This window comes from Melanotaenia boesemani, chromosome 19 (assembly GCF_017639745.1).
Source record: "Melanotaenia boesemani isolate fMelBoe1 chromosome 19, fMelBoe1.pri, whole genome shotgun sequence".
In the NCBI taxonomy this organism is placed as follows: domain Eukaryota; kingdom Metazoa; phylum Chordata; class Actinopteri; order Atheriniformes; family Melanotaeniidae; genus Melanotaenia; species Melanotaenia boesemani.
Window position 1 is genome coordinate 21,329,865 of NC_055700.1, and position 24,205 is coordinate 21,354,069.

Here is a 24,205-nt window from a genome sequence, read left to right on the forward strand (position 1 = left end):
GAACCAGACCTCATTTGGAAACCTTCAACACAGATGTCTGCTTTTTGCATTATGTATGCTCCCGAGCACTTTCACTAGATTACTCATCCTGCCCACCTTTCTTATTCACTCTTACTTCCCAAACGTACAATCATATCCATGGATATTTGGATACTGACACAAATTTAGTTATTTTTAGTTGTTAACCAAAATATATTTAAGACAAACATGGTTTGAAGTGCAGACTTTTGGCTTTATTTTGATGGCATTCACATCCAAATTGGAGGAAGGGTTTGGGAATTACAGCTCTTTAATATGTAGCCAACAACAACCCAAAACATATGGAGAAGCATCACAAAGGAGGAAACCTGGTATCTGTACATGTCCATGGGTTCCAGACTCCAAGCAGTCATCGTCTGTGAAACCAACAAAATATTTAAAATTACCATTTTTTTCTGCCAATGTTCATTTTTCCAATGTCAAATGAGGAGACTCTGAAATTGTTTTATAGAATATTTTTATTCAATTCCTTAAATTAAACCTGAAAGGCTGCCCTTCAAATCTGCCTCAGTCATTTAATTTCAAATCCAGTGTGGTAGCATGCAGAACCCTTATCATAAAAACAGTGTTGCTGTCCAAAAATTTCTGGGTCTAACTGTACAAACCACACTGCACATTTGCAGATCCACTCATGACTACATTCTGCCCAGAACTGCAGTGTCCTCTATGACAGCCAGCAATGACCTCACAAGTAGAGGCTGTCCCAGTATGGCACAGATCCAGAAGAGCTTTCATTTTGCTCCCGACTCCACAAGAACAGGTGGCGTATATCACACTTTATAGCATCGTGAAGACATGCATAATGCAAAATTGAGAAACAGTGAGAATTCACTTAGCAGATAAAAGATGCTGCTGATAAGAAAATTCCAGATTTATAATTTGTCTGATTGTAAAAACAGGCAAATAACAGAAGAATATTCCTCATACAGAAATTAGGCAAAATCTGGCTGATCAAATAGAATTTTAATGCAAACACACTGGCTCATTCAGCTCTTACCCTCCAATTTAAACCTCACTTAGTGCACCTTCCCTCATGGCTATGCCGCACAGTCAGCAGGCTTCACTGTAGTGAAGGTCACTGCGTGATCCTACAGTATGGAATAGGAATGAGAACAGGCATGTTGCATAAATAGCCACCATGTGTGGCACATGCTAACTATGACAGAGCATATTGATAATAATCCTGCCCTTTTTCATTATGAAAAAAGCTTCAAATACACCTAACAGATAGTTTCTACAACCTGAAAGATGAAGCCAGAGTGCAGTTAGTTTAATCCTCAATTACATAAATACACACACTGACATTTATTGAGACAAGAGCAAGCAGCAGTTTGATTTAAAATAGCTCTTTGTGCAACACAGAGAGCAAGAGAATGGGAAAAATTGGGGGACAAAACTGCCAGTTTATAAATAAACATGTTCAAAGATAGTTACAAAGATACAGTCCAAATGAAACGGCATTATTTTCTGAAAGTATCACACAATCCCTGTTGGTCAAAGTCCAAATGAAAAGCAGCACACTGGCCTTAGTGGCTGACCTCTGTAAGAAGAGACAGCAGTGTCAACTTCAAGAGAAAGAGAATTTCGCACATGGTAGTTCAAGTTGGACCGTGACTGTGTTGTTGCCTACCAGGCAACAGCGTTCTGCACTGAGGACACATTAATACCGTCTCCAGTGATATACAATGATTGAACAGAGGAGGGCTTTTCTGAGAATCGCCCCTGAGAGAATTTCCAGACTGAAATTAGTGTAAAAAGTATTCATTTTCAGCCACAAAACTTACATTTGTTCATTCTGCTTGTAGTTTAAATAATGACCCCTGACCTACACTTTAACCAGTGATGGGTTTTTTTCAAATCTAACAGACCTAGCCAATCATTACATTCTTATCTGTTACTTGAGTCAATAAACTAAGAATTTTTAACAAGACCACCAAAAACACGACTATCAACACACAAGAATAGTTAAATCATTTGAAGGTGTCGATTTGAGAGCTCTGTTTCATCCACACAGCCTAAATCTGGATGTGAAGAGCCTGACAGCAGCTGATGACTGTTTTTAAGACTTTTTGTCTTATCGGAGATCAAACAAAGCTTTGATGGCGACTTAAAGAGTTTAGATGTTTGACTAATGGTCTCTGTGTGTGAATGTATGTAGAAACAGAGACATACAAAGACAAGCAGAACGGAGGAGAGCAGTGGTGTCAGCTGTAATCCTTGTGTCTAAATTAAGGATTACCCCCAACCTTAGAAAGTGCACGCTCCCAGATGCCACATTAGCAGCAGTGGGGGGTGTGTACTGCATTTTGACTGCATGAAACTAACGCATATGACTACAGGTGATAACAGGCTGATTATCTCCATCTCTTTCTCTCTGGTTCTTGGCAGTATTCTTATAAAAGTACTCCATCCATCCATGAGAAAACTTAGCTTTATGACACACATTAGTTATGGTATTGTTTTGATAAGTTTCTACAAGTATAACAATATTAATTTCCATCCAAAGTTACATGAACATTTTGCCAGAAGCAGTTCAGTATCCAGAAACATACTTAAACACAGTGTGTATATTCTATTCTTTATGTAGGTATTTTAAACTCAGATGTTCTGATAAAATAAGGTATGTAGACGGGGTTTTCAAAAGTGGGTCATGGCCTGAGCAGTGATTTATTTTTAATGTTGCCCTCTATCCAGCATCCAAGATGCTGCTTTTTCTTTAGTAAAGATATTTACTGAAGGGAGCAGTTGTCTTCTCTCTCAGGTTATTTAGTCCCAAGTAAGCTCTTCACAGTCTAGTCTCCAAACCAACTAATACTAGTTAAGCTTTTCATCATTATGGACGTGTACTGTGTTAATTTTAATTACTTGAGGTTGTTATCACTGGCAAGCATCTTGTTCACAACATTTTGTGTAACCTTGTTTTGCTGTATTTGACTCAGAAAACAGAAAAGTTCCCTGAACTTAAATGTTTTAAGCAAAAAGCTGAAATCTAAAGTCAGGTGACTGTCAGTTGAATTTTGTCCTATTGACCTGGTTTAAAATTTGCAAACGAGGTCAAACGATTCCCTGAATCATTGTTTGGTCAAGAGGTGAATGATATTGATCCTGCCTTGGTTTAATACCAAGGCAGCACCTCTCGTCAGTGCTAGTTACCGCTGATCAAGGATCCTTCTAACCACAGATTAAGGTCAAGAGGTAGTTAGAAATGCTAGTAACTACATCCTCCTTTGCCACATCCTACTGATAATTTCTCTAAAGCCTTTACTCACATTAAAGTCTCCAAATAGTTAGATCAGGGGCTTTGAGAGTGATCATTATGCATGATTTACTCTGAATTATGTTTTGAACTGCTAATGATCCCATTGTTTTGTTTTTTTAAATCACTGCTTATGGTTTAAATCGACTGAAATGACCTCATAAAACCTTCCCGCTCTCTGGAGGTGCAGATTAATCATTTACAAAAACTAGCAAAAATAAAGTATATTTGCTAGTGTATGCAAAAGGTCATTTAAACTGGACTGGAAGAAGAGCAGAAGCACTTTTCAGATGCTAGTGTCACCTTCAGCAGGAGCTGAGTGGAGCTGACAAGCTGGCATGAAAATATGCCTGCTAATGATGCTTTCCCTGCAGGAACCAACTCCAAGCCAGCTGGACTGAAAACAAGGCCGCAGTGTTGTCTTTTGGTCCCAACAGCATTTAGAAAAAGGAGGGGGAAGGAAAAAAAAAAAAAAAACCCTCAGTGCATCACCTTGCTAGACTTTCAGTCTGTTGCAACACTTGTTAAATATTTGCAGAAATGTAGTCACTAAAATACATTAGTTGCATACTAGTGGCTGATAATTTAGCCCTACAAGATTGTAGTTTTAAAAGCAGCATTTTAAAATGAAGTATTACATTGGTGTACTGATTTAAGCCGCTTTTAGTTGAATATCCAAAATGTGATTTACTTAAAAAAAAAAATAAAAAGCACAAACTCCATGTTACAGATTTAGTTAGTTTATTCAGTAACCATCTACATTACATTCACAAGTAGCATTATCACAAATGACTAAAAGGCCACACAAATATTACACCAATTCATTAAAGTTGTGACAAGACAATGGCCAACAAACTATGCATTACATAACACATAGAAAATCAGTTAAAAAGGCACATTTATAGAACAGAGGGACAGTCTTGCATGCAAAGTCCCATACAACAGAAGCAGCATCAGTAACATCACAGTTTAGTGGTAAACACAAAAGTACCTGATGTAACATACATTATACAGAACGATTATTGCTTTAATTATTGCTGTAGTAAAAGTGAACCATGTGCAATTAATACTCAGACTGGGGTATTCAAGCAGCATATGGACAGTATAATGAAGTCAAACACTTGCATCAAATTGTTTATGAAGGTGTAGTTTGCATAATTGTAGATATAAGAGGAAAAAAAAAAAAAATGCAAATGTCTTTTTAGTTCTATCAGCTCCACCAAGTCACTGGCTATCAAGTCATCTCTGCAGGGCTGTTTTTTTTTTTTTTTTTCTTTTTTTTTTTTTTTAAGTTTAATCCAGGCTAGATCTGGTTAAATGTGATAGTGACCCCAAAAAGTGATTTTACTATGAAATATTAAAGACTCAAAATGATTTCAGTGACATTAGAAAAGTTTAAAAATCTATTTAAATTATTTTTTTAAGCTTATTCTACAACCCATCTTTTACACACACCCCCAAACAAAACAAAAAAACAAAAAAAAAAAAAAAAAAATTACCCTTTCCTGAAGAATTGGGACCATTTTGACAAAATTGATTTGGTAAGAAAAGTTGATTTGTTAAAATGACAGGTTATGGTCACATGCAGAACATTTCTCAACCAGATTCATCCCAAACACACTAAACCTTGTGTTTTTTAACCCACAAAAAAAAAAACAAAAAAAAACTGAAAACAGAAGCAAATGAACGTGACTATCTGGTCCGATAAAGTCCCAGAACTTATTGCACCTACCATTCAATCTTCTTACAAGAACCCCCACCATTTGTGCACAAGCAAATCATCTCCATAGCCTGTATCCAGGAGGCGGTTGCCACACTCCTCCCAGCGGCACACCTCCCCCTTGTCTAACACGACAAACTTCCACTCCACATGGCTCTCTGCAGGCAGGCTGACCATGGTGGCCCAGTGCCCGTCCTTGTCTTTTTCCAGAGGTATGAATTCCTTCCAGTTCCCCAGCTCCTGCTGGTTCCCAGTGATAGCCACTTTCTGGTATGGCGACTGTGTGAGGTAATGAGTGCAGAAGGTCACGTTGACATTTTGGGGCATTGGCTGGACAGCCACGACCTTTTTGTCATTTTCTGCGTTTTCGTCGATGAGGGGAAGAAGAGTTTGTTTGATCAGAGTGGAACGTGGGTTGTCTGCATTTTGACTCTCAGCTACAGGAGGAAGGTTGTGGTGTTCTTTAGAAGACAGTGGGTCAGTTTGTGCGTTTTGAGCAAGAGATGGAACAGACAGGTTCATCCAGGGAAGAATTTGATAGTTACCATCTGTGATCCACTCATTATTGTCCATAGTTGCTGCCATGATACTGATTTCCGTCTTTTCATTGTCCTTGCTTTCTACAACTTCTACTTTGATATCCGTCTCCTTTTTTAGCTCAGAAACCTGAACTGCGGACTGGCTCGTGGCTCCATGGTAAACATCCTCATGACCAAACATGTCTTTATTACCTGTCGAAAACTTGTCCATTTCCTCACCGTCATGTTTCTGTGAAAGAAACATTGATTCAGGTGTAACTGCTACAATTTTATTAACAGACATGGCTTCATCATGGACAAAGAATTGGATCTGATCCTCAGTTTGTTCTTCAGACTCCGGACACTGAGCCATTATCAACTGCGTCACATTCTCAGGGGTTATGTCACACTCAATTTCAGCATCTTGCAAAGCAGGGCTGACTGTCATACTTGAGATCCCGCTCTCCTCACCGGCACCAGAGGAAGACCAAGCAAGCTCAATCTGGTCAAAAGATAGCAATGGAATTTGAGAAATGGGTGGTTTCATGCTCTCAGTCATGTCAGGGGTTGGAGCAGCAGTAACCTCAGGAAGAACAGGATTGTGTGTTTGGTCACTTTTTTGGTCTTGAAATGAAAACACCTTAGGATGAGGCATTTCTGCAGATGTTACAGCTGCAGTAAGACTAGCCTTTGCACAGACAGCAGCATCAGGGTCTCTGATGGAGGAGAACACATGCTGCTCCACACTTTCTTCATTAGGCATCATAGATGTGGTTGCTTCATTATTCTCACCCTGAATGTTTCTATGTTCTGGACAATTGGACAGCATCTCCTGATCACAAGTAGGATCATTTTCAGGTTCCAGTTGTTGCCTGTTGCCAACCTGGATCGACGGCATCTCATCCATCACATTCTCACTGTTGTCCTGCTGAGATGGCAGAGATGTTTGTTGAAATGACAACCCAATCTCCTGTTGTGAAGCAGCCAGTTGGTCATCTAATCGCTCCTCTTGTGCCTCAATTTTCATTTCTTTCTCCAGAAGCAGAAAGTTGGTGCCATCTTTAGAGACATCAGTATGATCTGGGTGGTGATTCTCCTCTCCAATGTCTGCATCTGTGTGACCAATAGGCTCTTCCATGTAGGACTCCGTTGTTTCCGATGTGACAACTTTACCCTCTAGTCCATCTTGGGTTTCAGTCATTGTAGCATTTTCTTCAGAACAAGCTGGGCTATCTAAAGATGGAAAAGTTTTCCCCTCATGACTTATTTGACCCAAGACAACCTCCTCTGTAGTCACCTTCTCAACATCCTCTGGCATTAGCACCTGGAAACAGAAAAAGGTAACGTTCATATCCATTTTTATAGCCTTTTTTTTTTACTAAGCCAACCATTTCTTTTAAGTTGTATCTTAAGTCACATGAGACCAGCATCAAATAAGCACAGCTACATTTCAACCAAGTTTACTAATCTTCAGTTTTGACAACCAGGAGACAGAACATGAGCTTGTACATTGGGAAACTCATTTTTCAAAACTGTTCTTAAAGAAGTGGACGAAGATATAACTCCTTGGTTTTGCATTGCAAGGGCTGTAAGAGTCTATTGGACTTCCACAATCTAGATGACTGAGAAACTACACCAACACTTGGTTTGTGACATGTACAGGCTTCGCGTTAAATAGTCACCACATTGTTCAGTTTGGAGCCATTTGAGTAAAGCTGGAGTGATTCATAAAATTTAATCTGAAACCGCATTCCTTTCAGGCTTAATTACATATTCACAAAAACTAGGTGAAAAAGGAGCAACAAGAAGGTGTGAATTAAGTATTTCTCCTCTTTGCCTCATTTCCAAGCCTTTACAGTTACTACTTGGTTTCTAGTCAGTTTAGTTCCTTTCAGTATGAGGAACTTTTCCATGCAAGACTCGAGTCGTCCCTCAGATTGGTCATTGCATTTCCAAAGAATAAAAGAGCTGCACAGATTATTTAACTCCAGTCTGTTGGTTGACTTTATTGTATTGCCACAACCCTGTTGTAAAAATAGGGAAGTTAAATAGCAAATTGCTAATGGAAGCCATTGAGTACACAGGAAGTAGATTTAAAACTCCTAAAAAAATACAAGACTAAAAAGATATTTTTTACACGGTATGATCATTACTGAAATGAAATCCTGCAAGTACATACCCAGAAGTGTCCAGCAATGAAGCAAAAGTCTAAATTAACCATTTAGGAGCATATGTTAATTTTCAAAATATTATGGTAGTCGTAACCAACATTTGTCTATTTTTTAACACTGAAGAGAACTACAGCAATATGAGCATCAAAAGTTGTTGAAATGACTGCTCACCTTTTCTTTATGGCTCTCACAAATCACTGCAGGTTTCAAGCAGTCATCATGGTCCTCCTTTGCAGCCTTCACAGAGTCTTCTGTTACATCCTGGCAAACGTCACCCTCTACATCCACATTCTCTGCTGTACAAGTATTATTTTGCATAATGTAAGAGTCCTGCATAAGTGACCTGAGCTGTCCATCATCTGGTTCAGAATCCTTTTTAAGAGGACTATAAGGTTTCCTTTCTGCAGCAGCACGGCGATTTCTGAGTTTAAGACTTAGAGTTACATCAGCATCCTCCTTGATTGACAGGTCTTCGTCACTCACATCTGTAAACAAAAAAGTTAATTTATGATTGTGTTTAAACTCACTTTGTAATTTAAAAAAAAGACACTATATGGTGGAGTTTAATGGTAAACCTTAAAATGTCAGCTTACAACATTGCAACATAAGAATGTATAGAGATCTGTGTGAAGGGACAATGCTAAAAAACATGGTACTCAGTTGTGATCTTTTGACCAACAGGCAGTATTGAATAAAAATAGGTGAAGCTGTGAACTGATCATGTAGGCATTTAGGCTCCTAAAAACATTAATGCTTTGTCCTCTGGACTAAAGAGGGGAGGGACCGACTTGTTTGTCCATGCACACTATAAACCGGCTAGTGCACAGACGTTTCATATTTGATAACACCATAAATACCCAACATCTGCTGCCATCTGGACATCTTTTTTCCCCAATGGAAGCCCTTTTATTATAAATTTCAGCAAGGCAAAGAAACCAGAATTTCAACATGACTCCATATAGAGCCTGGCTGCAGAAGAAAGTTCACAAAAACTCAAGCATGTAACAGAGGCCCTGAATCACTGAGCAGGAGAATGTAGCAATCCTGAAACACTGACATGATGCAACACAATGGTCAACATGTCCCCGTCTCAACTTTTGAAACATGTTGCTGGCATCAAAATCAAAAAAAATTTTTTTCCCTATAAAAAGAACAGTTAAGGTTAAAGTTGCTCCACGGGGAGGAATGAACTCATGCCCTTCAGGACTGATCTACAATTACCAAAAATGTTTAGTTTCCATAAGCATATCAAAGATAAGTTTTTGTTCACCCGAATATGTAAATCAGCACAGGTCTCATTTGTAACAGACATCCCAGTCTGCAGTTCTTCCAAAAATCTTTCCATCCTGAAGTGTACCACCATTTAACAGTCAACCTTATACTATTTTAGGTAATCTTTCATTTTGAACATATATCTGCCGGTCAGGAAACATGGAAAGCATGAGTAATAGAAACCAAATTATTTAAAAATTGCTCAAATGTTCATAAAACTAGATAAAAGCTAAATATTAGCCTGAAATCAGCAAGTTATTAACTATTGATATGCAATGTGGTAAGGCAAGTAGTTTAAAAAAAATTAAACTTCCAAGAGTGATTAATGAAACATCTTAAAATTGGGTGTGTAGTTTTATTCCCTCTGTGGTTTTCCAAAATAACCTGACTTAAAACCCTCCCAGAAGAGTAAAATGTAAAAACTTTAGGATTCATGCACACAATCAATTCCATAAAACTTCATTAATAGGTCAGCTGAGTTATACTATTGATCAGTGTGTTTTTAGAGCCTACTGGAGGACTGAAATCAGATTCCAGTCCCATTAATTTCCAACACTTCCATTAACACTTGGGTAATATGTGAACTTAGTGAATCCACTTTCCCTACTTGGTCCTGGAGGTTTTCTATTTCCCAACATGGCGATCACGTTTCTACAACATGATCTAAAACTGAGCGCCTGGCGTTTTAAACCGAACCCATCACGACGTGTCCGATTACAAAGTGTGAATTCCTGCGTCTGTGGCGCAGCTGTCACCCTCTGATTATTGCGTGAATCTTACCTGTTGACTCCACGCGGCTCCGTGATTCCTCCGACTGCAGCAACGTCGCGTCTGTCAGCGTTCCAGGGCTCCTGCTGTCACCGTCAGCGGCTCCAGTCGCGGCCTTCCTCCGCTTCCCCTTCACGTTCCGGTAAATGATGAAACCCGCCAGCACCGACACCATCGCGAACACAGCCACGGCCACGGCAGGACCATGTCGACCGATCACGCAGAAGAGCGAGGCCAGGTCCATGCGTTTCTCCGTAGCCACGGGGCTGCTGTTTTTCAGCTGCATTACAACCTGATGAAGGTGATGAGGAGCCCTGGGATGAGTCTGCGTGTGTGAGAGCCCAGCGGCTATGAACTCCTGTCCACCCCAGACGCGTGTGTGTGTGTGGTGATTCCTAATTGCTGCTAAAGAGCTGTGAGTGGCTGCAGGTGCGATCCTCTCATTGGCTGACTGAATCACGAGGACGCTGATTTCATTGAGAAAAAATGGGACAGATCTGCTTTGAAGCTCAACGACTGACTGTGATGAACGTTATTTCCCGCTATGGAAAGAAAAGTTGGGAAAGCAACTCAAAATTTTACTCAAAATTTGTCTCATCACATCATGAATGATTTTTCCTATTTTTAACCATTGGCACATATTCCAACATTATAGATTACAGCGGAGGATTGCTGGAAAATGCTGATAATTAAATTTAATAAATCACAAAAAAATAAAAAATAAAATAAAAAACAACAACAAAAAAACATAACTGGTCAAACAAAGAAACTAAAAAAATATTTCTGTTACTCCAGTTCCCACATTTATGAAGTAGATAAAAAGCTATTCACTATGTGGAAAGAAAAAAAATGGTTAAAATACAAAAGAATAGAAAGTGTCCATGATATTTTGTGAAATGGGTCTATTGAACTCATAGCTGATATAAATTCTGACAATACTGTAAAGAGTATTTATTTATTTATTCATTTATTTATTTATGTTTTTTTATTTATTTATTTATTGCTTGGTCGTTAGATTTTTATTCTTTGTCTTTTATTAATTATAACCTTAAGTTGAGAACATGTAGAGCAACTTCATGAACAGGATTAACTGTGACATCATGACTGCAGTGAAACAGCTCCACCGAGTGGAGATGTGTGGTAATAACCAGAACCTTCCTGAAGACTCTGGACGTCCTCCAGTTAGAATATAAAGCTGGGACAGTCCCACTGCTGAGACAGAAAGCAACACAGAACAGAACAGACACCTGAACAGAGTTTCATCTCACAACAAGAGGACTCACCACTAAACACACTGAAGATGCTGTGCTCTCGTGGATTCCAGTCTGCCCTCAGTCCATTCATGGACTTCTACTGGCCTGTACGCAGTCTGTGGCCAGAGGTCAGACCTCTGCTCTACCAGCAGGATCTCCTGCAGAGAAACCTGCAGGATCTGCACAGCCGTCTGGAGATGATGGACAAATTTCAACGCAACATCCTGGAGAAGACGGAGCCTTTCCAGAGCAGCGTGGCCCTGCAACCAGTCTCCTTCCAGCTGGAGAAAGAGGGAGAGCACTTTGGCCTGACCCTGGACACGAGAGGCTTTTCCCCAGAGGAGCTGTCTGTCAGGCAGGTGGGCAGGAAGCTGAGAGTCAGTGGGAAGACGGAGAAGAAGCAGGAGGACGAGAAAGGCTCCTACTCTTACAGACTCCAGGAGTTCAGACAGGAGTTTGATCTGCCTGAAGGGACCAACCCTGAAGACGTCTCCTGCTGCCTGTCTCCAGACGGAAAGCTCCACATCCAGGCAGCCAAAGCTCCACGTGTTGAGGAGGCTGAGAGAGAGCTGACTATCAAGAGGAGCTCAGAGGAGGAAACACAGCAGAGTGTGTGTTCACAGGCAGAAGAGACCAGAGAGGAGACACACAACAGATCATAGAAGGAAGCTGAAGACATGGACTGATATACATGATGTTGTACTAATGCTTTATATTGATGAATGATGACTGTGATTTAATGTATTTAAACGCAGAAACTTTTTCACTGTTTTCCACAAAGAAGTAAAAGTTCAGCTTTCAGAGTCAGACTGACAAACATGTAAATGTGCCATAAAGAAATGTTTTATATTGATGGAAGACAATTATATTTACTATGTCATGTTTTTATGTTACTGATTTGAATAAATGCCTCAAATTTTAATAATTTTGTGTCTTTGGTATTTTTACTAAGTTTTTAATTTGTATGATTTTTACTGTCCACAAAATGAGGCCAAAAAAATGAAACTGCATAAAACAAGAAAATAAACATGTAAAGGATATTGACTTATATAAATGTATGAAAGACAAAAATGTGATTAAAGAAATGAAAAAAACTAAAAGAGATGTTTTTACATTAATACAAATAAAGAAAGTCAAATCAATGTCATCTTATTAAAGTCAAACATTTTTCTGAGATAAAGGTTGTTTTTAAATTTCAACTTTAAAACAATTATCAGAATAAATCCACAAAGTCTGCGAAGCAGAGTAGACAAATTATTCAGGAATATTTTATCATAAAGCAGTTTTTGCCCAGAAATATTAATTGTAAATGTTGTCTTGAATCGTGCATGAAGGATTTTAGATGTTGTGTCATTTTCTTTCTTTTGTCCATCTGTTGAGTAAAGAAAAAACGGTGGTTGTCCAACTGCAGGAAAGATCCAACAGCTTCTCTGGTATTTAGAAGATTTGTGGCAAATTCAAAATACATGTTGTAAACAAAACTTTGTTCAACTGTAAGCAAAAACCAAAACACACATATGATGAAGCTTTTTAAAATGTGTCTACTGAGCATACAGTGTTCACAAATTGTGATATACTTTATTAAAAATTTATTTATTTATTTATTTATTTATTTATTTATTCATTCATTCATGATTTTATGTATTTATGGGTTTGTAATTTTAAGAATAATGACGTTATCATGATAACATGTAGAGTGACTTCATGAACAGGAATAACAGTGACATCATGACTGCAGTGAAACAGCTCCACCCAGTGGAGATGTGTGGTAATAACCAGAACCTTCCTGAAGACTCTGGACGTCCTCCAGTTAGAATATAAAGCTGGGACAGTCCCACTGCTGAGACAGAAAGCAACACAGAACAAAACAGACACCTGAACAGAGTTTCATCCCACAACAAGAGGACTCACCACTAAACACACTGAAGATGCTGTGCTCTCGTGGATTCCACTCTGCCCTCAGTCCATTCATGGACTTCTACTGGCCTGTACGCAGTCTGTGGCCAGAGGTCAGACCTCTGCTCTACCAGCAGGATCTCCTGCAGAGAAACCTGCAGGATCTGCACAGTCGTCTGGAGATGATGGACAAATTTCAACACAACATCCTGGAGAAGACAGAGCCTTTCCAGAGCAGCGTGGCCCTGCAACCAGTCTCCTTCCAGCTGGAGAAAGAGGGAGAGCACTTTGGCCTGATCCTGGACACGAGAGGCTTTTCCCCAGAGGAGCTGTCTGTCAGGCAGGTGGGCAGGAAGCTGAGAGTTAGTGGGAAGACGGAGAAGAAGTAGGAGGACGAGAAAGGCTCCTACTCTTACAGACTCCAGGAGTTCAGACAGGAGTTTGATCTGCCTGAAGGGACCAACCCTGAAGACGTCTCCTGCTGCCTGTTTCCAGACGGAAAGCTCCACATCTAGGCAGCCAAAGCTCCACGTGTTGAGGAGGCTGAGAGAGAGCTGACTATCAAGAGGAGCTCAGAGGAGGAAACACAGCAGAGTGTGTGTTCACAGGCAGAAGAGACCAGAGAGGAGACACACAACAGATCATAGAAGGAAGCTGAAGACATGGACTGATATACATGATGTTGTACTAATGCTTTATATTGATGAATGATGACTGTGATTTAATGTATTTAAAAGCAGAAACTTTTTCACTGTTTTCCACAAAGAAGTAAAAGTTCAGCTTTCAGAGTCAGACTGACAAACATGTAAATGTGCCATAAAGAAATGTTTTATATGGATGGAAGACAATTATATTTACTATGTCATGTTTTTTATATCACTGATGTTAATAAATTCCTCAGATTTTAATAATTTGTGTCTTTGCTTTTATTTAGGATATATTTGATGTGATTTTCAATACTACATGTTAGTAAAATTTAAAAAGATAAAAACTAGATGAATATAAAAGACACCGATTTAATGATTTAATAAAATGCATAAAAGACACAAATATGTTTTTGACTAAATAAATAAAAATGGGAAAAGTAATGTTTGCATTAATGCACGTAAAGTAAATCTAAACAACTGTTAAACTTGTGAAAATATTTTTTGTGAAAAGGATCATTCTTAATTTGACATTTAAAATAATTAACTCAACATAACTACAAAGTATGTGAAGCCAAATAAACAAATTATTGCAACAAGAATTACAGTATAAATCAGTTTTAGCCCAGAAATATTACTTGTAAATATTGTCTTGTATTGTCCATAAAGGATTCCACATCTTTTTATGTTTTATTCTTTATTTTTTCTTATTGGTTTAAGAATAAAAAAATAGTGGTTGTCAAATTGCAGAAAAATATCAAACAACTTAACAACTTTATTGGCATAAAGGTGATGTAAATGTTGTATAAACACATTACAACTAAATTAACAGTATAAAGATAAACAGTTGATTTTTATGCAGTTTATGCTTTGTTTGTTTGTTTTGCTTTTTATTTATTTTATTTTTATTTATTAAAAATGTTAGGAGCCAATGATCGTTTTTGTTTTAAGGAAGTGCTTTAAAAACCTGATGATTAAACAAGTTTGTCAAAATTCCAGCTTTAAACTATTTTACCACAAAAAAACACATCTAAGCCACCAAAAATGTTTTCTTTGATCAGTTGTTTGTCTGAAGCAAACTCACAAAGTGATCAGTGTATCAGTCAGACTTCATTTGTATCATAGTACTCATACAAAACTGAAAGGAACACAAACGTGTAACTGGAAAAAAAAAACCCTGCAAAATAAAACAAGCATTAAGAACATCCCATTCCACCTCGTCCCAACTCACGATGAGACACTACAAGCAGCTCAAATTGCTCAATTATAAAACGACTAAAATAAAGAAGTGTAATATAGGACCACAATAAAACAAAAATAAACAAATATCTAGTGACTGAGAGAATAAAATGATACTGAAAGTACAATAATAAATTCATTATTTTTCATTGTTCATGGGATACTTTTGTCCTTACTGGGCAAATGACAAACACTTGAATCGTGAATTATTTTATGCTGCACATGCAGCTTTCTGACCTGACGTTCCTGATGCTGTAGGTGGCGCCCTGCAGATTGAAAGCAGAAATCCCCACCTGTAGAATTAATGTGACACAACACCACTGTCACGATGACAGGATGAAAAACTTTTATCAGAGAAGAAAATGAAAAGAATTAAGTGGACTGGATTAAAAGTACAAAGATACGCCATATGTCCGTTACTGTCGGCCAATATACGGGAAAATCCGCACCGCATATCTGACAGATCCTATTTTTTTTTTTTGTCTCCCTGGATACGGATCCCTAATAAATCCGAAAAAAATCCATAATTACGGATTTCCACCCGCAAGGCAACGTATCCAGAAGATGTGTATTTATTTGATCCCCCACAGAACCGACTTTAGATCTCTGCATATTGACGCATCTTTGGTAAAGCATGCTCACAGATCACGGGAAACATCGATGGATGCCCGCCTGATTTTCGTGGAATTTTCATTTGTGCAATGGAACCCGATACCTCATTTACTATTAGAATTAGGTTTGGTGTGTAGCATTTCATGTAAAAGTACTAACCTAGTTATTATCTTTTAAGATCTTACCAGGCATGTTAAAATCCCAATCAGTTTCAAACAGTTAAAATGTGTCTTTAATTTTGGTTTGTGTACCAACATGTTGTACAAATCACACGTTGGCCCAAATTACATGTTACTATTTCAATAAGCATTTAGAAAATTTTGTTTTCATTTATGATTGTCAGAGCCATTCCTTATCTTTACCGTTTAGTCCATTAAGTGTCGCGGGTAAGCTAGAGCCTATCCCAGCATTTAACAGGCGAGAGGCAGGGTACACCTTTGGGGTCACCAGTCCATGGCAGGGCCAACACAGATGGAGCACACACACTCACACACATTCCCTCCTAGGGAGAACTGAGTGACCAATTAACCTAACATGCATGTCTTTGGACAGTGTGAGGAAGCCGGGTAAAACCCACGCATACACAGAGAACATGCAAACTCAACACAGAAAGGCCACCACAGCGCCGGTTCGAATGTCCCCCGAGCAGAGGCTCGAACCAGCGAGGCTGCGGTGCTAACCACCATACCACCGTGCAGCCCATGCGGTCCGATTAAACTGTATAAAACATATCAGCATTATTAACTGAAAAGTAGTCTAATAAATCAAGTGCATCTAAAACTGCACTGCTGAAGGAAAAGATATCAGACATGAAAAAGAGACCAATGTTTTTTCCTTTTTTTAATTAAAGGACATTTTTATTCCAAATAAATGGCGGCTGCTTCTGGCTATATATGCCGGATACACTTTCCACATGTCTTTGTGACCATCTTCTTGTCGCTCATCAGGCATGCAGGCACCTCTTCCAGGTATCTACTCCTCATCAGTTAAGATGGAGCAATCAGCAGATCGGCGCGAATTCAGAAGCTTAAACAGAAAACATTAGATATTACTCGATGGTGAATTACCTTTATAGGTCAATGAGAACACTTTGAAATGTATAAATTAAAGAATGAACATATTAAAACATTTTTTACTGCCTCTGCACTGCCAGAAACTTCATCTTTATCCAGGTCATACAACACATTTCAGTTATTGTATCCAGAGATAAAACTGCTGACTACAACACGGTAATGTGATAAAAAAGCAAATCAGAAATCTGATGCATTCTAAAGGATCTTAAAATAAATAAAAAAATCTATAAGTGATTCAACTCACTCTATGCCTTCGGTTGTTGAGATCTGAAAATCTGTTGGTGACTATGTAAAATCAAAGTGCCATTATTTTTGTATCTGAGTTAATTTAAGATGGACTAAAGCATCATTCGTCTATGACCTGATGAATAAATAACCACTGAAGGTGATGCTGCATAAAAAAATAAATATCTTGTAATCAGTTTACAGACTATTAAATGGTTAGAGATGTCTTACCTCTCATTTCCCCTGTATTTGTGCCCGTCCTCCAGACTTCTGTGGATCCTTTCTACCTCACGCTAAAACAGCAAATATCAAACAGATAAAATTTAGATCATGTGAGAAAAATATTTTGACAAACTTTTGAAACACCTCATTACAGCAGCTTTTAATTTGTCTGTATCAGTTGTTTTTTTCTTTATGTCTGTGTTTGCAGACATATTTTATCCAAGGAAGTGGTTCCATAAAGCTAACATGTAGCCTTACATTTTTTTCCCTAAAATAAGGACAATGTGTGGATATCACAGTGGCTCTGACTGTTCAAAGCCTCAGGGGGCCCCCTCTTTAGGGACCTTGTAACAGTAGTAACAGTGTATGAAGATGCATGTTAGATCTGTTTTACTAAAATCTATTAGTACAACAAAAAAAGGCTTAGTGAACAACTTACAGATAGGGCTGTAGGAATCTGCTGCTGAGTCTGTGGTTCCGCAGGTCCTGCTAGGCAGTTTTCCACAGTTTCTGTCAGTTTAACCAGTTTCTCCATCACCATGTCAATTTTCAGGTTTAAACTGCACAGTGACCTGAAACATTTCAGATATTGATCACTTCAGAAAACATTTTCTTTACATGAACAATAATTTCACTAGTGTCAACAGAAGACAAAAGGACATGATGGTGTTGAACAATTAATAGAACTTGGCCACGTGCATTGTGGGACGGGGCCGCCATACTTTCATTCTGTGCTGTTTTGATCCTGTACTACCTGTAAGCTCGATTTATACACATACACTGAGATACACTCCATTGCACAACATACAGAACAAATTTTATTAGGTAACAGTTACCTTCTTCACAAGGATCTACCAAGCATAGTTGTACTGAGCTGCTCAAAATAGTGTATTTGGTGCGTACATATCCAACCACCCTCTCAGGGTGTACAAGCATTCTGGTCTCCTCAGGTTCCTCATCAAGCTGACAGCATCCTCCAGTAAAAGACTTCAGCGCGCACATTAATCCAACACTGTCTATAATGTCAAACCTGCGGTCTGCCAACAACAATAATTTTGATATTACATATTTTACATGTACTATGCAATACACAAACGTCTAAAGACGACGTACATCACACAATGGAACTACGGGAAAACATAGCTAACAGTAAAGTTGTAGGGAAAAAATAAACTAAAGTACACCTCAAACCAGCTGTAACTACTGTTCATGCTTCGTTTGCTGGCGTAGCTGCAAATTCCACGAAGTTCGCGGTATAACGGGACATCCACCACCAGCTCTATATTTTTCCAGATGATACAATCTTAACTTCCCGACAGAAGCACTGGTAACGCTGCAGTTCAAACTTACTCGTGTCGATGGCCAATATGTTTTATCGGTATTAAGATTCCGCTCACCTTCGTTTTTAACATGTATCTGCCCGCATAAACAACATGGCCGCTCATGCATCCTCAGGCGTGAACTAGCGGTTAGCCTCTCAGCTTCAAGTAACTTCAGTTTCATGAATATAAGAATATACCACAATTTGTCTGTGAACAACTTAAATGTCTAGAAAACATGTTTCAACTTACTTCCACATATCCGTGGTCTCAGGACTACAGGCTCTACCACTGGCTCCAGTGAAGCGCCGCCGTCTTACTTCGTTCCCCCGTGAAGACCCGCATAGTAGAGTTTCAGTTATACGTCCGCTGACATGAACACTTGCGTCCTCGGTGTCCTCCGAGTCTGAGGAAACGGAGAGGTGTCGTTTTCTTGAGCTAGGCATCACTTACGAGCTGACCAACCTGAACTCTACCGGATAACACACAAATCGGGACAGCAGCTTAACCGCAATCAGAACACCTTATATATACTCTGGCCCCCAACAATACCCACAGATTTGATATGATTGGCTTGTGGAAGTAGCCAATGAAGTCAAGCTCCTCAAACAATCTAGCATCGCGAGATTTTACGAGACAAGACCGAATAACCAATCAAATTAACTCCAGTACATTACCTTTTATTATCTTCAGCGCTGATTAAATCTTTGGAAGGACATGACTATGCCAGTGAAACATGGAGTTAAGAGAAAACCTAGATACCTCTACTGTGGAGAGATTGTGTGTAAAACCACATACTGTGAATATTTACGTAAATATGGACAAAAAGAATGCTCTGGACAGATGGATACAAAAGATGAATACATAGAGTATTTTATAACATTACACCACTAAGGTCTTTTCATTAGCAAAAGCATTACAGTTGAAGTTTATTTTATAAAGTATGCAATAGCATAAGTATAAGCAGTATAAGAATAGGAAGTACTTTTACAGACTATGTACTTGTAGTGTAGACTAATGTAATAACTCTTTGGACTAAATTGTAAAATTTAAATTAATAAAAGTATTCTCAACAAATATTACATGGACTGTCTAGTACACTGGAACTGGAGTGTCAACTTAAAATGAGCTTATAAAGGAAAGTATACTGCTAAAAACCTAAAACTAAAAAAATATATTTTAGTCTGAAGTAGTATTACGCTATAATAGTTTCTAGTTCACTACAAGTACATGGTCTATGGTAAACTTCCTAGTATGAATGTGTTTGCTGTGTGCTCTCTCCATATTGATTAGTGGTCATTTTGAGCTAAACTAACAACCCTGTCAATACCCTTATTTTCCTATAGTTGCAAGTATCATTTACTCATAAAATGCACTGACTATGGTTTTTAAATATTCATCTCGCAGGGTTGCCCCAAAGAAAATTGTGAAATAAAACACAGAAATGGAAGTGGAAACAAGGAAACCACAGCTGATCTTCAAAGTGATGAAAAAGAGGTATGGTATGCAAAATGAGCTTAAGTCCCTGATTGTTTCAGTTGTCATATGAATGGGCTATTTAATTTTCATTCATGTGGTAAGTATTTCCAGTCTTGAAGGCTGTTTTTTTGGACATTAACATTAGAGTCGTTGAACTCCTGTGTTGTTATTAAAATTAGGTCAAAGTCTAGGAAACAATTTGAGTTTCATCTACCTATGGTTTTTATAGTTTAGATTTTGTTGATGTGGAACCTGCATTTTAAGAGCCTGAAAACACCAGCTGTTTTATACCAGGTCAAACTGTGAATAAATGGGGGCTGTGAGAAGCTGCTATTTTAAAACAAACCCTTTGTTAAAAAATAAATAAATAAAATAAAATAAAATTAATAGTTGGCCACATTTGCATGCAATCAGTTCTGGTCTATGTACTTTGTTATTTGGTGAGGTCAATGAACTGGTGGAGCTACAGTAGCAGAGAGCCAGCAGTGGCTATTGTGGTAAAGCAGGTCATGCAGTGATCAAAAGGTCTGCAGTCAGATTTCTGCCCCCCAGTCATTCTGTGGTAACTTGTGCCTTTGAAACACTTCAGCCCTCTTGTCTCCAGCATCCACATTGCTTGTGTATGAATGTTTCGTGGGGATTGAAGACAACACTAGCACCAGTTAGCTGCCATTTTTTCATGAAAAGCACCATAGAAATCCAATCTATTATTTTTTTATTAGTAGTGCATGTGTATCCTGGTAACCTTAGTTTTTACTGCACCATTTTTATTGATGAAACATGTCTGAGAGACACCACAGTTCAGATAATCCCTATTAAAAAGGAAAAGTATTAATGTAAAAGGCTGCATGCTAGCTTTGGGATTATCAAAGGACAAAAGTGAACTCAGCCAAAATGTGAAAGCATATAGTCAAGTATGGTTTTAGTATTGGGTGGGTGTTGGGCTCCACAGCTTTTGGGTAGCTGTATGAAGGTGTCCTCAAGGAAAAAAGCTTGAGAATCACTGGAATATTCATTACAATACCTCTACTCAAGTAGGGCTTTTTCAGCTTGAATAACAGTTCCATACTTGCCCACAGCTTTTGGGTAGCTGTATGAAGGTGTCCTCAAGGTAAAAAGCTTGAGAATCACTGGAATATTCATTACAATACCTCTACTCAAGTAGGGCCGTTTCAGCTTGAATAACGGTTGCATACTTGCCCACTGTTGAGGCAGGTAAACAGCTCAGAGGTGACAATGCTCCAGATGACTCAGGCAAGGCATGGCAAATTTATTTGTATAGCAAGTACTTTACATAAAACATTTCAACAGGGAGCAGAAATCAATATAAGTGCATAAAAAAACAAGCAAAGATTAAAAGAAATGCAATTAATGAAATAAAAACAGAATGAATGAATAAATAAATAAATAAATAAATAAATAAATAAATAAATAAAGAAAGAAAGAAAGAAAGAAAGAAAGAAAGAAAGAAAGAAAGAAAGAAAGAAAGAAAGAAAGAAAGAAAAAAAGGAAGAAAGAAATATTTTTTTATAAATAAAGAAATAAAGTGAATGACCATATTAAAACATGAATAATAAATAAAGTGTTTCAGCTGATTTGAGGCTTTCTGGGAGTTTGTACCAGACATGTGAAGCATAGAAGCTGAATGCAGCTTCTCCATGTCTGGTTCTGACTCTGGGAACTGATAAGAAACCAGAACCAGATGACCTGAGGGTCCTGGCAGGTTCATACTGGGTCAAGAGGTCACTGATGTATTTTGGTCCTAAACCATTTAAAGCTTTATAGACCAGCATTAGAACTTTAAAGTCTATTCTCTGACGAACAGGCAGCCAGTGTAAAGACCTCAGACCTGGACTAATGTGGTCCACTTTCTTGGTCTTAGTGAGGACTCGAGCAGCAGAGTTCTGAATACGCTGCAGGTGTCTAATTGATTTTTTAGGTAGACCTGTAAAAACTGTTACAGTAATCAAGCTGACTAAAGATGAAAGCATGGACTAGTTTTTCCAGGTCCTGCTGAGACATCAGATCTTTTACCTGTGATATATTCTTAACACTAGAAGTCCCAGGAATTTTGATATCTCCCTAAAGTCCCAGAGAAGGGTCGAAAGACCTTTAGTCCAAACTGACGACTCTGCTGGCAAAAATTAGCATCTCTTCATTTGTAAATGCAGCCATTACCTGAGGAATGCACCCATTGCATCCAGCCCCTCCTTGTTACCTTGAAACGTCTGGTAAATTCTGTGGCAGTGGGGGATGGTGGGCTGAGGGGGATAAATAGTAGCTAGCTTCACCTCCAACAAATAGAAGGAAGCAAAATGCAGAGGCGGCTTACAACTCAGCAGGCATTGGACCTGATCCTCAACGATACAAACCCTTGTGACTCAGATGGAGAAGAGATACAAATTCAGCTGGATTCGGACTCTGACTCTGAGCAGTCTTCAGGTAAGATTTGAAACTATTATTGAACTTTTTGGTATGACAAATTTCTTTCTTTCTGCTTTGTCCTGTACTGTGAGTTGCAACACTGGAATTTCTCCATTTTTGTACAAATAAAGGATTTTTTTAATCTTATTTCCAAAACATCCTATTTTCGTCCTCTGAAATTGTGAAATTGTTTACCTTGCAGATGATGAGACTGCTCCACTGCCAGAAAAGAGGGCTCGGTTGGGAAGTGAGAGGACAGAGATGGCTAAAGATGGCACAGTGTGGCATGAAGAACAGCTGGGGACATGTCTCAATTTCACCCCAATAGAACCATACGGCACAGATGGAGAGCCAACTGCTAAGGCCAGAAGAAGTATCCGGACTCGTCTTCAAAGCTTCTTCTGTTTTATAACACTTGAAATGCTTCGTAGCATTCAAGAATGGACCATTCAGCATGCACGGCAAAAGGAGCAGGCAGAATGGTTCATGAACCTCCCAGAACTAATGGCATTTATTGCAATTATTATCTTGCGGGGGGTGAAGAAAGTTCCATCACTACGTGACAATTGGTCAGCAGAGCTGGGAAACCCACGAATCATTGCTACTATGGCCCGAAACCGCTTCCAAAACATCATGCAACACCTACGCTTTGATAACATGTTCACACGCAGTGAGCGAGTGGAGACAAATAAGTTTGCTGCAATTTCTAATCTGTGGGAATCTTTTGTCAATAACTGCATCAGATCTTATAACCCTGGTCGACACATCACTATTGATGAACAGCTTTTCCCGACAAAGACTCGCTGCAGTTTTCTGCAGTACATTGCAACAAAACCGGACAAATTTGGCATAAAACCGGACAAATTTGGCATTAAGTTTTGGCTGGCTTGTGACTTGAAATCAAAGTACATTTGCAATATCCTGCCATATCTTGGCAAGGACCCCAGTAGTCCCAGTGGAGAGAGACTCTCTGAGAGTGTAGTGATGAGGCTGATGGAGCCGTTCATGGATAAGGGCAGAACTGTAACAACAGACAATTTTTTTACATCGCTGTCCCTTGCGCAACGACTGCTTAGCCGGAAAACCACCATCCTTGGCACAGTCAACAAGATTCGCCGGGAAATTCCTCAGTCAACTAGACAGAAGGACCACACTAAATTCACCACTCGAGTGTTTTCCACCACTGGTGCAACACTCACAGTATATGCGCCGAAACGGAAAAAGACTGTCTATCTTCTCAGCAGCATGCACAATGTGGTTGAGACTGAGAATACCACCAAAAGGAAGCCAAACACTGTCACACAATACAACACCACAAAGTGTGGTGTGGATGTGATGGACCAGATGGTGCGGGAGTACAGCGTGCGTGCAGGAACACGGAGATGGCCAGTCGCCGTGTTCTACAACATGATCGACATGGCGGCACTGAACGCTCATGTTCTTCATAAGGAATGCACCGGAGTGCAGGAGAGAAGAGTGGACTTCCTGGTTGAGCTCGCGAAAGAGTTGGCCAACTCTCATGTGAGTCAGAAGAAGGCACATAAGGAGCAACTGCTTCAGCAGCAACCTCCCACACCTAGCCCTGGGAAAAGGGCAAAATGTCAGGTCAACCATCGATGCAAGAACAATTGCGCAACTGTAAGATGTGTTGACTGCTACAAATACACATGTGGCAAATGCAGGATGGAGATACCATGGAAGTGCCAAGCATGTTTGGACTTAGCACAGACGGACTGCTGAAAGAGCAGAAAAGCCATTCACACAAGGGCATGCCACTGTAGCCTTGTGTAAATATTTGTGAAATTGTTTCATTACTTGCATTATTTTAACTGTTTTGTTGTTTTTTTTATGACAAAAATAAAAAGCATTGGAAAAAATTCACAGTTGTTCTTTTATATCTTTGTCATGTTGACATTTATGCCCTCTTGACTTAGACACTAATGCTTCTGGACATTTTACTCACAGACCCTGCCTGTACCACCACAATCAAAAAATGTTCATTTTAAATATTCAAAATTGTTCATTGCTTGGGCTTTTTGGACATAAGGTACATGAACATTGGGTTAGAAAGTTTG

General features: G+C 38.9%; 2 protein-coding genes and 1 pseudogene across 3 annotated transcripts; 2 read left to right on the forward strand and 1 right to left on the reverse strand.

Annotated features, from left to right (window-relative positions):
- Positions 1 to 4,019: 4,019 nt before the first annotated feature.
- stbd1 (starch binding domain 1) lies at positions 4,020 to 10,134 on the reverse strand. Of its 2 annotated transcripts, XM_041969253.1 has the most exons (4): positions 9,757 to 10,134; positions 7,876 to 8,189; positions 5,758 to 6,857; positions 4,020 to 5,697 (listed from the first exon to the last, which is right to left on the reverse strand). In XM_041969253.1, exons 1-4 carry the CDS (start codon positions 10,028 to 10,030, stop codon positions 5,040 to 5,042), a joined length of 2,346 nt encoding a protein of 781 aa, XP_041825187.1. In that variant the 5' UTR covers positions 10,031 to 10,134; the 3' UTR covers positions 4,020 to 5,039. The 2 variants fall into 2 exon arrangements, with proteins under 2 accessions (XP_041825187.1, XP_041825186.1); XM_041969252.1 differs by having other exon boundaries at positions 4,020 to 6,857; positions 9,757 to 10,133.
- Positions 10,135 to 10,927: 793 nt separating this feature from the next.
- LOC121629604 (heat shock protein 30-like) lies at positions 10,928 to 11,881 on the forward strand. Its single transcript, XM_041969273.1, has one exon. The coding sequence runs from the start codon at positions 11,045 to 11,047 to the stop codon at positions 11,657 to 11,659; it is 615 nt and encodes a 204-aa protein (XP_041825207.1). The 5' UTR covers positions 10,928 to 11,044; the 3' UTR covers positions 11,660 to 11,881.
- A 990-nt stretch (positions 11,882 to 12,871) lies between these two features.
- LOC121629607 lies at positions 12,872 to 13,727 on the forward strand (annotated as a pseudogene).
- The last annotated feature ends 10,478 nt before the right edge of the window (positions 13,728 to 24,205 follow it).